The sequence below is a fragment of the Columba livia genome, chromosome 23 (genome assembly GCF_036013475.1).
Source record: "Columba livia isolate bColLiv1 breed racing homer chromosome 23, bColLiv1.pat.W.v2, whole genome shotgun sequence".
NCBI classification, from domain to species: domain Eukaryota; kingdom Metazoa; phylum Chordata; class Aves; order Columbiformes; family Columbidae; genus Columba; species Columba livia.
Window position 1 is genome coordinate 77,382 of NC_088624.1, and position 14,581 is coordinate 91,962.

Genomic DNA, 14,581 nt, shown 5'->3' on the forward strand with positions numbered 1-14,581 from the left:
AATGAGTGAAGATCTTTCCGCAGTCTGTCCTTCCAGTGACTGCTGTCCTCTGGCCTGTTGTTTTGGCCACAGAAGACAAGCGACAGTCTGATTTTTTGAAACCTTGCTTCAGAAATGTGTGCGCACATTAAGGGAAAACTTTACTTGGAACTTTTCTTTAAATTCATAACTGAATCAGCTGGACGTGAAATTTATTAAGATTGAAGATGATGAAGAGCCTGTTTGTAGGTTGCTTCTAAAACTTAAAAGCAGAGGATTAATGCAAGAGGAAAAAAAGATAAGGCCAATTGTGCACTATCTTATTGTCTGTGCGCTAGCAAAGGAGCTGCTTGACCACGGTGAAGTGATGTTTTAGGAACTAAAACGTTTGGGTTCTTTTCTTTGTTGAGCTGAGACTTGTAAGACTAAAGTTACACTGTTCACATAAACTGTGTGAAATATATCAACATATCAACATTCTTAACTTTTCAGATGCTCGGTCACTGTAAATATGCTGTCACCTTCTTGTCTTCTACCCTATTATGTCTTGTTGGGGGCGATGAGGATGTTTTATGTCAGAGTTGTTAGTTGTCTTGTAGGACACCAAAGCCCAATAAACTTGCTCTATTTCTGTAATAATGTGACTTTGACACGCTACAATCTCTAAATGAGAAACTAATAGGGATTTTAGATGCTTCTCATGAGATTGTACTGTTGTTGTTGATGGAATGTACTGTATGTAAATGCCAAGATTTGGTTTTTTTCCACATTAGTACTAAGTCACAGTTTAATGAGGGCAAAACCTGGTTGCAGACTGCTAGCTTGTGCTTTCTAACCTCTTTTTTTTTCTTCCTTTTCAGTCTGCTTTACAAGAACTTGAAGAACTGAAACAAATTGTACCCAAAGAGTCTCTTGTTTACTTTTTAATAGGAAAGGTTAGTAAAACTTACCTGGGATCATCAGTTCTTTGGTCTCCTTTGTTGCAGAAGTGTACGCCTAGTGAGAAAATTTGATGTCTGGCACCTAGCGGTTTCCGTTTGGAGCAGTATTGTAAAAATTCCTGAAGCTTTAGATGAGGCTTACTGGTCACGGCTTTATTAGGTATCAGCTTTTAAATACAAAAGACAGCAACTTCATGTAAATGTAGCCTTTTATGCTTGTATTTTAGGTTTATAAAAAACTGGGCCAAACACATTTGGCCCTAATGAATTTCTCATGGGCAATGGACTTGGATCCCAAAGGAGCCAATAACCAGATCAAGGAGGCCATCGATAAACGGTACCTTCCAGATGATGAGGAACCAATAACTCAAGAAGAGCAAATCAGTGAATGTTACCCCTATGAATCAGGTTTGTATTTCCAACCCTTGGTCGTTCAAAGAGATATTTCCACTCAAGTGGTAGGAAGAACCCTGGTTTAATAAGTGAAACACGCTCAGCCTTGCTGCTTGTCAAGAAAGAACTACAGAGGCTCTTCATTCAGAAGAATTTATTCGTGCTTCCTATAGTAACCATGGTATAAAGAATTGTGACATTTATGTAGAATCTGTAGATAGAGTGAGACAGAGAGAATGACTACTGAAAATTCATACAAATCATGATTGTCTAATAGTATCCTAGGAGAGCCAGATGTTCCCAGAGCTGCAAGTCGTCCCTCATAGGAGCAGCAAATCATTTCAAGGTAACCCAAATGGCAACTGAAAGTATCAGTTTTTTCAAATTGTCTGCTAAACATAAAAGGAAACATCATGGAAACAGTTTCGTTTGAATACAGAGAACATAAACCACTCTCGTTATGCTACTTGGCAGTAATGCACAAAGAGGAATCGGCCAGGTTTCTGTTCTCTGGCATTTTATTATGAGCTTAAATCTGTGAAGGCATGGGTAGTTCTGTGGAGCATGGATAGTCATAAATACAGACCTCTGCAGACTGAAATAGTGATAGAAAGTGAATACTCATAAGCAACTTTTCTTCCCCCGAAGAAAAAAGTAACAGGTTTGGTGATCTTATTAACAGATGTATGCGACTTTCTGTAATTCTAAATCTTCAACTGAAAAAGTTGACACGTTTCTCTGCTGTATATCACGTAGATTGTTATTGATCCTGTGTACAGTGTGCTTTTTCATACCGGACACTTACACTGTGCCACACTTCCTGAACTAGAAAGTGGCGCTTTCTACCCCTGCTGTTGTAGCTGGGCTGATCTAGAACATAGGCTCACCAGGGCTGAGCACGGTTCTCCCAGGGAGCTAGAGACAGAGCACTTGGACTGCTGAGGAGCAACGTCTGAAAAAAACCACAAACCAGCACCACTTCAATAAGTGACCAAATATAAAGAAAATAAAATAGCACAGAGTGAAGGGTGTGTGTAAGCAGTTTGGTCTCCTTGGCTGTGCAGATGAACTACGGAAGAGTTTCAGAGTTTCAGCTGAACAACTCTTTTAGGACATATGAGACAAGCTGAAGTAAATTAAGGTAGTACTGGGGGTGGGAGCAGAACTGGTTTTAATTTATCAGCTAGTGTAAGCCATTTTGTGCATTAAACTGCCTAGCGTGGGACTGGCTGTGTCTATTGTTCAGAAACCTGTAAACTGTTTGCGTTAAAGCATTCAAAGGCATCTGTGTTTCTCCACATGAAACAACATGGGTATTTGGGAATTTACAATGAATATGCTAAGTTGTACTATGGAAAACACTCAAATTATATGTTCCTGTTTGTGAAGACCAACCATCCTTAGATATTTGACTTTTGTTCTAGTTTTAACAAGTGTAGAAGTTAAATATTTAAGGGTAGCCTTTTGCTACGTACACGTGTATCTTGTATGCTGTGCACAGCATGCTGTTGTTGTTCAAGTAGCAGAAGGAATCTACTTTTCCTGGAAGCTCTAGGCCTGAGTAAATCTTCAGCATCAGAAATGTCTGTCTGCATTTACTCAAAGGAGTTCTTGCCACATCTCTTAGGCAGTACTCTTTGTTGTGGCACAGGGATTAAGTAGAGGCTGCCTAACACTACTGATTGAATGTTATTTGATTGTAAATTAAGTGGTCATGATGCAGTAATGGAGTGGGTAACTAATGTGGGCACTTCAGGGAGCTGATGCTGCTCCTAAGGCAATTTTGGTATTCTCCATACTAATCCCTACCTAGCTAGGTGTCAGAATTCAGATTTTAACAGAAGGTGGGGCCAGTACTGTTTAATGTCTTCATCAATGACAGTGGATCGAGTGCACCCTCAGCAAGTCTGGGGATGGCACCAAGCTGAGTGGTGCAGGTGACACTGCTAAGGGAGGGGAACCATCCAGAGGGACCTGGACAAGCTCAAGAAGTGGGTCCATGAGAACCTTATGAGGTTCAGCAAGGCCAAGCACAAGGTCCTGCACCTGGGTCAGGGCAACCCCTGGTGTCAATACAGGCTGCAGAGGAAAGGATGAAGAGCAGCCCTGCAGAGGAGGACCTGTGGGTACTGGAAGACTGGACGTAAGCTGGCAATGTGCCGATTGTATCTTGGGCCGCATCAAAAGGAGCGTGGGCAGCAGGTGGAGAGAGGGGATTGTTCCCTCTGCCCCGCTCTGGCGAGACCCCCTGCAGTGCTGGTCCAGCTCTGGGTCCTCAGCACAGGACACACGTGGACCTGCTGGAGAGGGGCCAGAGGAGCCAGAGAGATGATCCAAGGCTGGAACAGCTCTGCTGGGGACAGGCTGAGAGAGCTGGGCTGTTCAGCTGGAGAAGAGAAGCTCCTGGGACACCTTAGTGCGGCCTTTCTGTACTTAAAAGGGGCCGAGAAGATGGGGACAGGCTTTTGAGCAGGGCCTGTTGTGACAGGACAAGGGGTGATGGTTTTAAACTAAAGGAGGGAGATTCAGGCTGGACATGAGGCAGGAATTGTTGTCCTGAGGGTGCTGAGAGCCTGGCCCAGGTACCCAGAGAGGTGGTAGATGAACCATCCCTGAGACACCCCAGGCCAGGCTGGACGGGGCTCTGAGTACCCTGAGCTGGTGAAGATGTCCCTGTCATGGCAGGGGGGGCACTGGGGAGCTGGGGAGGGCCTTTAAACCCAAACCGTTCTCTGATTCTGTGGCTAAAGTGACATGGTAATATGTACTTTGTGTTAATTCCTTTCTAAATACCTTTATTTAGACTCCATTAAGCTGACAGGGGTCAGCCATAAGGAAAAGAGGAAAAAGCCATATGGCTTTAAAGCATTCTGAGAGGAAGCGCCGACCCATTACCACTGTGCTTTCAACACGCTGGAGTTGATTGGGTGGGTGTGGTTGTAGAGAAGCAGCCCAGTAATGTTTGACTAGTTTGTATTTCTTTTTCTTCCCAGTTGGCACAGATGAATCCCAAGAGAGCAGCATGACGGATGCAGATGACACACAGCTCCACGCAGTTGAAAGTGATGAATTTTAACCTCCAAAAGCCAGTGTCTGAGCTTGAGTGTGTGTCTGGTACTGTTGTGTTCTCCCCTTCCTTCGCATCCTGGGTCTTCACATCACTGAGCCAGCATTGTCATTATTCTCCGCTGACACCATGAGAACACCACTCAGACTTAAACTGTACACAGAATTAATGGCAGTGCAATATTCAGCTGCTACTGGTCTGACTAGTTGGCTCGTATGCATTTATGAAAGTGAGGAGAAAATGGTATTTTTGGACTCAGCTTTGCTGGAAAAATATCATGGAAGAAAGACTTGTGGTTTGCTGTAACGAAGCTGGTAGATGTGGGGATAGTACTAATGAAGCAGTGTCTTGTTCTTTTTCCAGAAATGTGTCTTAGTTTGGTTTTTTTCTTGGTAAGCAGAGTGCTGAACCTCATTTCCAAGTTCTTCAAGGACAGTGTTGACAAATTCACGCTGTTAAAGACTTTCGCATATTGTATTGTAACCTAAATGCCAGGGAATGTAAATGACCTTAAAGCTGCAGTGTCTCCAGTGAACAAACGCGATGCGCGTGCTCGGGACGGGGAGCGTGTCCCACAGCGTAAAGTGTCCGTGTCCCTGCTCAAGAGTGCAGACTTGCAGGAGTGGAAACGTAGCAGGAGAATCACATTGCAGAATCAAAGCTTTTGTGAAATGCTTTCATATTCTAACCAGGAATTAATTTATTCACCTAGTTTCTGAAAGGTCAGTGTTTACTTTGTACTTCAAAGAAACAAGTCAAAGGCCGTGCTTCATTTTTCATATATCCCTTGACTTTTCTTCCCCTTTTAAGAATAAAAATTAATAAAGGGCAAAATCAAAAGAGAGATGTAGATACAACTGTAGTGTGAAAACATCAGACCCTTAATCCAGAGTGACTGTGTGTTTCTAAGCAGATAAACTGGGAAGACCATGGAAGCCTTAATGCAATCAGAACCTTACAGTCAAATGCGTCAAATAACTGTCTAAGATTAGTATCCTTTTTTTAAAGCTGTTTTGTAAAGTGTGGCCCAAGCAGGATGCAAAAAGGTGCAATTATCTGGTTTGGTTTTTTTTTTATGCGGTTAAGATTTTCACTCTAGGACTATTTTCCTCTTCTACAGAGGCTGCCTCTATGGACAGCAAGCTACGCCACGTTAAGTCCAGAATTATCTTTCTCTGTAGCAACAACTGGTGCCCTTTATGAAGTGATGATAAAGAAAATGTATGATACAAGCAGTTTTAAAGAGCAATTTATGAATAATAAATTGGGAATGATATGAATTTCATAGCAACAGATGTGATCAGTCTTAATGTTTGGGTATAGGGTTTTTGCTGTTGGTTTGGTTTTAATGTAGTGGGTTTTAGGGGTCTTTTAGTTATATTGAGAACTTTGATTTGTTTGTGTTGTTTTTAGTTCTGTCCTTGCTTACACTCGGCACGTTGTTGTCACAGCTCCTCTCTGGGCACGGGCCACACAGACGCTGTTGTAATTTGAAAAATAATCCTCCAGTGCTGAGCAAAAGTCTCGTTCTCGGGGTTGTTTGCTTGGTTTGGTTTGGTGTTGGTTTTTTGTTTTGTTTTGTTTTTTTTCTTTTGGAAGTCAGAGGGAGGATGAGCAGTGAAAAACAGGCTTAAACTCCCCTAATAGTGTGAAAAGGAAACTCTAAAATCTGAGGAATGATAATATATTAAAGGAGCTTTGTGCCTGTGTCACTTCGTTCTGATCAGCTTGTGTCTGGAAGTTCTTGAATGGACTGGAAAATCATGCGGAGCTCAGCTGCCCTGGGCACCGGCCCCGCGCGGTGTGCTGTGGCGACAGGTGCTGCGGGGCGACTCCGCACCGGGGGACACGGGGCTCCGGTTCCCCGGAGCTGATCTGACCCACAGCCGAGCGCCTGCCGGTTGTCCCGTGTCTGTCTCTCCCACGTGTGTCCGTCCCTGTGGGGAGGAATTTCTCAGCAGCACCTCAGCACGAGATCTGGAGGCAGCACTTGTGTGGATGCCACCAATTAACTTGTTAATTGGCTTCCTTTTGGTTCCCAAAGTATTTTTTAAGCAAAAAGCACGCGTAAGCAGGTGCTACTCTCAAGACTTTTCCATAGCAAATGCTGTTGTTTAAATGGGGACCAGAGATCTGGGAAATTAGGTGCCTTTTTCCCTTTCCTTTTGTTCTCTAAAAATCGTGAACAATTGTAATAAAATTTTCGACACCTTGCAAGGAGCTTTTAATGCAGCTGGGATGTTAGAAGGATACTCGTGCTACCTGCAAGATTTATCACTTAAAACTGTCCCTTGCTTTATATCTACATTGTACCTTAAAGTGATTTTTCTTCCCCCCCACCTCCCCAAGAATGTCAAGTAACATTTAGACCATGCTGCTATTTTACCTTCTAAATACATACACAAAATTAGTATTTAATTGATAAAAAGTTGCTGTCTTTGAAGAGGGGCGGTTAGAAGGACAGTGAGCGTGAAGGTTCTGCGGCGTCCGGGTTCAAGCGGGAGTGTTCGCTGGAAGAATTAGGGAACTGTCATTTCTTACAACAAAACTATGAAAAAATGGAAAGTGTGGGTGTGGTGTGTACTATTTGCATTGAAACAATGTAATTTGTCTTTTTCCTCTTTTTTTTTGGGGGGGGGGGGGGAGGGGCTTTTCCTGACTTTTTATTTCAAAAATTGTACAGTCTTAGGAAAAAAGTCTTTTCTGTTAATATATTTGTGATTCATTAAAGGATGTGGAAAATCCAAATAAACTACTTTTAAAAGCAGACTTATCCCCAAGTCATTGGGGTCAGTGGTGGGATTCATCCTTCAGGAGGTGGGCAGGAGGTTTGTGGGCACACCTGGTGGCATGTGGGGCTGGTTTCTGTCCTGCGTCCATCTGTCTGTCCTGGTGTCCCCTGTGAATCTGCCACAGGCTGCAAGTCCATTTCTTTGGGCCAGGTGTTTGGGTGAGGTGTGGGGTGTGAGCTTTCCACAAGTATTTCTGTTCATCATCAGCTCACATCCTGCAGCTTGACAGGAGATTCAATAAGCTCCCAGGTGTGGAACAGATTATATATATAAATATATATATATATATATATATACACACACATGATTTTTATTCTGCTTTCCATAGCAGCTCATAACATTGAGGCTGCGGCGGCTGTTGGCTCAGCAGGGAGGTGGTTACAGGTGTTGCTGTACTTCAGACCTGGAGGAGCGGCTTGCCAGGAAGGCTGAGGCTCATGGCTGTGTAGGAGTTTCTCTTGCTACAGGTACAGTAATCTTGGATTAAAACTTCTAATGTCCATTTTCATCCACTGTATTGGCCTAATCCAGTAATTTTTTGAGAGCCGAGTAAAAGTGTAATTGTGACAGAGTAAAAGTGACATTGAATTTAACCCTTTCCTAGACCTAGTTGCCTCATCCTTCTTTTTTCCCTCGTTTCTTTTAACCCTGGACTTTTATGACTCGGTGTACAAATGCAGTCCCACAGTTAAATTCTCTGTAGCCGAGGTCCCGCCCTCCTTTGCACATGGCAGCAGGAGACAAGTTATTCTTTCTGTGACTCAGTTGCAGTGTCTTTGTGTTGGCTCAGGTACGGGTGATTTAGGCTTTCTAGTGGTGAAACGGAGCTTTGTTAATGGTAGGTTGAGCTTTAGGTGTCTCCAGAGAAAGGTAAAGCATTAATGAAATCTGACTTGTAAACTGCAATACTTCACTCTCTGTCTGAATCGCAGCAGTGCAGCCAACACCAGGAGTTATTCGTATCTCAAGATTTCCAGCTTAGGAATATTTTTGGCATGTTGGTCTTTACAAACGCTTGGTCTTTATAAGCACCTACAGCTTCTTACTTGTACATCACGCTTCGTTCTGTTCTTCATCAGTAACTTTGCTGCTCCATCATCTCCGTATTTTCTGTTCCTCAGTTACAGTCGGTGACTCTATTTGAGTCAGGCCTGGTTCAGGAGCAGGTGCCGGTTCATTTTTTTTAAATGGAACAGAAGAGCAGGGTTTCTAAGGCAGGAACCCCTGTACTTCTCATCCTCAGAGAAACAAGGTTTAAAATCACATTAACATGGAGAATTACTTCCTCTGCTGCTTTCACCCCTCTGCTTTTCAAATCAGTATTTGTGGAGCACCTGGTTTCTCGGTCAGTTTGGATCTTGGGAGATGTTCCTTGCTGTGAAATCCTGCAGTGGTGGAAACGAGGACAGGAGGGGACCCGGTCCCTTGCCCAAGGTGGCAGTACTGGATCCACACAGCAAACGTCTCCGCAGCCTCTGTGTCTACACCTGCAGCTGGGCGGGGTCATGGAGCAAAGCCACAGACCAGGAACAGCCTTTGGAGGTGGAAATGGGACAGGTGAGGAAAGGGTGAAGGAGGCTGAGGAGCAACAGAGATGCGAGATGGATGAGAAACGGTGGAGCAGGTGTGGCAGGATGACATGTGCAAGACATGGGCTGGTTGACCATCCCCTCTCCAGAGCCAGCTCTCATGTTCACCTGGGACTGGGCCTGTTTGAGGCTTTTTGGGGTTTCTCAGCACTTCAGCAGATGTGATGCCCAGCGGGGCCGTGCCCTGTGCCTCTGCAGCCCCACAGCACACGCAAACACGGGCACTGATGGCTTCGGTATCTGCTAGTGTCCAGGCGTCTAATCCGTGGCTCTGGCTGCATTCCTGGTCCATCCATCACGGGGTTTGGGGTCCAGCCCCCCACCTTCAGGTGGTGCCCTGACCCATTCTCATCTGGAACCTGCTGTCCTGGTCCAGACTATTTTATTGAGCCTCAATGATGGGAAGGATTTAAAATATCCTGGTGGTACCTATAAGGGAAGCATCAGAAATGTTTCCCAGGTCAGGAAAAAAAACACACACTTTCAAAGGTAAATTCCATCAAAAGCACCCCAGAAAACCACGTCCAGGAAAGAGTCACAAGTTCCTTTCTGACAATCTCTACATTCAGACATTTTATTGGTAAAAAAGATCTCCTCCTGTTTCAAAATGCAGGAGTTCATGTTCTCATATTTACAGAACAATAGAAATGCTTTGTTGTTGGGACATTTGGAAAGGGAGCCTAAGAAGACAAGAGGATTACTTCGCTACTTTCTGCCTCTCGGTTTCTCATGTGTCTGAACAGATTTAGAAAAGGCACTTTCTGGCAGGTATTTCTCGGCTCCGTTGTGCCGGGTGAGAGGCACATCTACCGCACCTGCTTTTAAGCACTTTTTTTCAAGGCAACCTGCTGCGTCGCTGGCAGTTGCCTGCAGAATACAGTCATGTTCTGGATTTTCCTGGATAACCAGGAAAAACAGTCTGGCTGCAACCACCATCTGGAAACCACCTTCCCCAGGGAAGGAGAGGTGGAGGATGGTGTCTGTACATGAGATCGTTAAATGCTGCTGCTCTGTGTAGGGTGCCTATGAGCTTTTATTTAAAAATAGAGGAGTTTGGCTACTACATTGAGTAGAGCCAGAAGCTCCCCCTGCATCCTCCTGTATGAGAAGTGGTGGTGAAAAATTCATGTTGGTCCTTAAAATTGAAGATGGAAGTGGAAAAGACAGCTTGTATCCAATCATGTTCACGTGGTAATCCTCTGACAGAGAAGGGAGTCTCCTGCCTCTGCAAGGCAGATCAGTTACCAGTGTTCAGCTAATCCTGCATAAAGTCTTCGGGGTATAGTGATGTCCCTCCCTCCATCAGCATCATCTGGTGGTTGGACCTACCTGGACTTCAGGAAGGTGCTGCAGCAAGAAGCCGCTGCTAAAACCCATCACAGATTGGTTTGCCCAAGGAGCCGGAAATGGGACTTTCTCACTTTGATCCAACCAGCAGAACTCAGCTTTGCTCAGACATGGGAGATGTTTTATGATGGTGCAAAACATCCTGGGAATTCCTGGGCAGAGAAGGGCACTGGGGACCAGGATGTTGTCCCTGATATTGGTGCTGCTGTTCTGTGGCTGGAGCATCTCAAACATCCTCTCTGCTGTCACAAAGGGAAACAGGGACTCTTGTCACACAGAAGGGCCATCAGCGAAAAGTGACAGAGCTTGTCTCATCCTTGGCCTGTGGGACAAGGAGTCATGCCTCTTACTTGAATGAAACCCAGCCCGTCACGGGGAAAAAGCTAAAGGACAGGGAAAAAAAAAAAAAGGCAGCAGTGGAAGCAACGGAGTGACGAGCACAGCCGCCCTGTCTCCCGCAGAGGCAAGCAGGAGGAGAGGCCAGCGGAAGGGTTTTCCTTATCTGGGAGACGTTTACACTGAAGATCACCCTGAGTTCAGCAGCAAGTGTCGCACGGGGCACCCGATGGAGCTGCTGCTGGTCACATCAGCTGGCGGAGCGTGGGGGACACAACGCAGCTCAGGGCCAGCCTGGGCATGGCCACAGGTGGTGGAACACAGGGCAGCAATGCCCGACCCCCTGCAGCCCTGGTGTCACCTGTGGGACATGCACCTGGCGTCACTCGTGGATTGGGAGCCTGTGTCACCTATGGAACACGAGCCTGATGTCATTCACAGAATCACAGAATCGACTGGGTTGGAAAAGACCTCAGAGATCATCGAGTCCAACCCTTCATGGGACACAGGCCCAGTGTCACCTGTGGGACGGGGGCCTGGTGTCACCTGTGTGGCAGGCATGCCCCACACCCGTGGATGTGGGCCTGTGTCACCCGTGGATCAGGAATGGCCTGTGGCCCGCGGGACGCCTCGCGTCCTCCGTGGGCACGATCCGGTGTCACCTGCGGGGCAGACGTGCCCCGTCGCCCGCCGGACGCCCGTCCTCACCCCCGAGCCACCCCCGCGGCGAGGCCGCCGCCGACCCCCGGCCGTCGGTCCCGCGGCCCGGGCGGACCCGTGGCTGTCCCGGGAGACGGCCCAACGCCCGGGTCCTCCCGACCGGGCCCCTGCCTCCGGGGGGGCGGCCCCGGGGGGTGGGGAGCGCCGGGCGCGGGTTGTCCCAGGGACGCGGAACGGGGGGATGGGGGGGGTCCCGGGCAGGGGGCGAGCCGCGGCACCGCATCAATCACCGCCCGCCCCGCCCCGCCCGCGCTGACTGACTTGTCGGCAGCCAATAGGGCGAGCCCATGCCCCGCGTTCAGCCAATGGGGACGGGGGAGGGCGGAAGGTGCCCACTTCAAGGCTGGTTGAGCGGCGCAGGTAGGTGTGGGTTGAGGTGTTGTCCGTGCGGGGCGGCTCGGGGGGTCCGCGCCGGGGGGTCTGTCCGCGCCGCTTCGCTCGCGGGTCGCGCCAGGCCGAGTCGCGCGCTGCCTCTCCCCGCTGTCGTCCCGCAACTTGGCTGCGGGGGCCGGGCCGCGGCGGGGCTGGGGGGGGGAGCGGCTCCTCCCGCGGTCGCCCGGGCAAGTTGGCGGCCGGGGCTCGGCGCAGGGGGGGCGGCCCGACCGCAGGGCCCGGGGCGCCAGGGAGAGCTCCGCCCCGCCGCGCTGCCCGGGGGGGGGCGGGCCGGCTCCGTGCGGAGCGGGGACCCCCCCACCCCTCCCGCCCCTGGCCTCCATTTTAGCCTGGGGAAGCGAGGCCGGGCCTGGAGGGGCTTCTAGAAGGATCCGGGGGTGGGAGCCCCCCGCGCCCCCGGCCTGCGGGCGCTACCGGGCCCTGTCCCCGTCGGCCGGCCCGGGGCGGGATGGAGGTAAAGGGGGGCCTGGAAGAGCCGGGCTCGTGTGGGCTCTGCCCCCTCTCTGCTGACAGCCCTTTATTTTATCCCCAGGCCTCAGATTTTTTCACCTCAAATAAATCAATAAGAAACTTCTGGACCTCCCAGGCGGCGGCGGCTGGAAGGATCCAGAGGCCGTCCCCCCCGTGCTGACCGCCTGGACCGCAGGTGGCAAGGATGGGCCTGGCCAAGATGCCCACTGAGGTACGGCCTCCCGGTCTTCCCGTTCCCCGCCCGGTGAGGCCGCGCTCCGGCTCCGGGCACCGCCGCGCGGGCCGGGTCAGACCCATGCAGCTGCGCTCGCAGGCAGCGGTTCAGTTTCTGACGGTGTGCGATCAATCTGGAGCCACGCACGTAGTTTCTTGATTAATGTGTAGCTTTAAAATGGTGGTTTGGGAATACAGCTGAAAATGTGGATTCTCATCCCATGTGTGTACAGGGTGTTTCCAAAACCATTCCCTTGCGCGTGTGTAGTGAAGGGATGTGTAGCCTCCCCTTGAGAGCGTGTGTTATGTATGTCCTGGTACTACTTGTCCTTGTGTGCAGCAGTATCGAGGCATCGAGGTGCGACGCCCAGAAAAGGAACGATCTACTTTTTTTTTTTTTTTTTTTTTTTACCTTATTGCTTGTGTTCTTAAACCTCATCAACCAGATCCTTTTTACTTGCTCGTGTAATCTGGCTTATATATGCATTTATAAGATTTAGAGGGTTTTGCGTGTGCCAGCCAGGATGGTTGTAGCTTTGTCACATGAAAATTTAAAGTGTAAACCTGAGTTTGCATGCTCACATCTCCCTGCCTTGTCTTCCTTCCCTGTGTGTAAGGTGGCCTTAGTGATTCTGTGTCTGGAGTGGAAGGCAGCAAGGGTTTGCTAATGCTTATTTTGAAAAGTCATCTCATCTTGCTAATGTTATTACAGGTTAAGAATTGTGTCCTAAACACTTGGATACAGCAATCAAGTTCTGTGAAGGTAAATAAAACCTAAAGGGAAGTGCTGAATAAAAGGATATTTCCCTCTTTTTATAAATCTACAAGACAAAGCAGCCTGACTTTATGCCAGTTATGTAGGCTGAATTTGGACAAATTCCCTTGTAATGGGAAAACTGAAAATCTTTACTGAGTCCTTTCACACTGACCTTGGACAAATCTGCTCTGGTATCTGATCTCCAGTTGGCTAACACAACAGTAAAGGCTCTATTCTGCATGTACATAGTAACAGTAAGTTGTTGTGTAGGTTTCAAAAAGGAATTAATGCTCCCTATTACAGATGTTGGAGGTTATCACTAAATTTCTTGGAAGTCTGTGTTCTAACAACTCCTGCTGAAAGGGGCAGGAAGTCAGCAGGTAACTGATTTGGAAACTGGTCCTTGTTTCCAGAGTGCCAGAGGCTGATGTGTTGGCTAAATGGGGGTTTAGTATATGGCTGTGTGGAGTGACCCCCCTATGGATACTGGCGTGGCCCTTGGGTCTTGTCCGCTGGTGCGGGTGCCAACTAATGAAGGTCTACAGCAGTCTGTGGTGGTGTTGCTCTAACAAAATGTTCTGATGTAAAATGTAAGCTCATTAGCCTTGTGCTTCAGTCTGGAAAACCTGGAGGAGTAAAAGAGTAAAATCTGAGTGTTTAAGCCATTGTGAAATGCAGAGACAGTGTCGCTGCCTGGCCGCTGGAGAGAGAGCTGTTGCTTTGTGCTTGCCAGGCAGCTGAAGACACCTGCGTTCTCCAGCGGAGAGGGTCGGGGTGGGTGCGGGGGAGGGTAACGCTGCGTCCTTTCGGCTTCCCACGGGCCGGCGGGAGCTGTGCTGTGGCAGCGGGTCTCAGCTCAGTCTGCTGGGGAGGACGTGTCGGGCTGTCACATCCGCTCAGCATTTACATGTAGAGGTGCTTGCTTCTCGTGGCAAGGATGTAGTTGGACCGTGTTCTTCTGAATGTATGAGTGTGTCATCTCTTCCCGTGCCAATTGCTTTAAGCCTCTGATTAGTATGTATTTGAGTGCTTTTATATCCTGTAATGCTGACTTGGACTCAAACTCCAGTGCCTAGTATTATTGTGGCAGCTTGCAATGCTTTTTCATCATAGAAGTGGGCAACTCTGTTATTGCCCTTAAGTTTTATAAAGCTCTTTACCCGCAGCTTCTTAGAGGGGACGGAGGGTTTCTCGGAGCGGAGGAGCCGGAAGGTCGGCCTAGTTCTTCTCATCTAATGGGTGCAATAAGAAAACTGGCAGACTCTGCTGCTCTGGAGCCCTCTGTGCTGTGGTGGGGCCACAGAAATGGGGGACTCGCCGCCTTTCTGCTCTCGCCGCCACTTCCCTGCAGTTGTCTGCACGCTGGGCTCTCCTGCACTCGGCTTGTCATAGGAAGTGGTGTTAATTAGGATAGCATGTAGGGACTCGGCTTTTTCCGCCTGTGAGGTTTGATGTCTGCCCGTGTTGCTGAGGGTTTGAAGGCAGGTGAATTTGGCCAGGACTGAGGAATTCGTGTGAAGCCCTGGGAGCTGGGGCTAGAGACCTGCAGATTGTGTTCTCTCTGGAACAGAAGCTCTCAGAGC

At 48.3% G+C, this 14,581-nt stretch overlaps 2 protein-coding genes and 1 long non-coding RNA gene across 9 annotated transcripts in view; 2 read left to right on the top strand and 1 right to left on the bottom strand.

Annotated features, from left to right (window-relative positions):
- CDC27 (cell division cycle 27) overlaps positions 1 to 7,147 on the top strand; it is a 33,710-nt gene extending 26,563 nt beyond the window's left edge. For all 5 annotated transcript variants that reach the window (XM_005515586.3, XM_005515587.3, XM_065039519.1 and 2 more), the window contains exons 17-19: positions 840 to 914; positions 1,148 to 1,328; positions 4,307 to 7,147. In XM_005515586.3, the coding sequence (XP_005515643.1) occupies positions 840 to 914; positions 1,148 to 1,328; positions 4,307 to 4,389 (339 nt within the window). In that variant the 3' untranslated portion in view covers positions 4,390 to 7,147. The remainder of the gene's footprint in view (positions 1 to 839; positions 915 to 1,147; positions 1,329 to 4,306) is intronic.
- On the bottom strand, positions 5,908 to 11,355 carry LOC135576147 (uncharacterized). The gene is made up of 2 exons (XR_010467769.1): positions 10,091 to 11,355; positions 5,908 to 9,190 (listed from the first exon to the last, which is right to left on the bottom strand). It is a non-coding gene; the product is annotated as an uncharacterized LOC135576147 (long non-coding RNA).
- Positions 11,356 to 11,503: 148 nt separating this feature from the next.
- Positions 11,504 to 14,581, top strand: part of KANSL1 (KAT8 regulatory NSL complex subunit 1) — a 71,163-nt gene continuing 68,085 nt past the window's right edge. Inside the window, exons 1-2 of one of the 3 annotated variants that reach the window (XM_065039513.1) lie at positions 11,504 to 11,524; positions 12,090 to 12,239. The gene's annotated coding sequence lies outside the window, so the exon portion shown is untranslated. Of the gene's footprint in view, positions 11,525 to 11,687; positions 12,012 to 12,089; positions 12,240 to 14,581 lie in introns of those variants that run through there. The other 2 variants (XM_065039510.1, XM_065039509.1) reach the window with 2 other exon arrangements.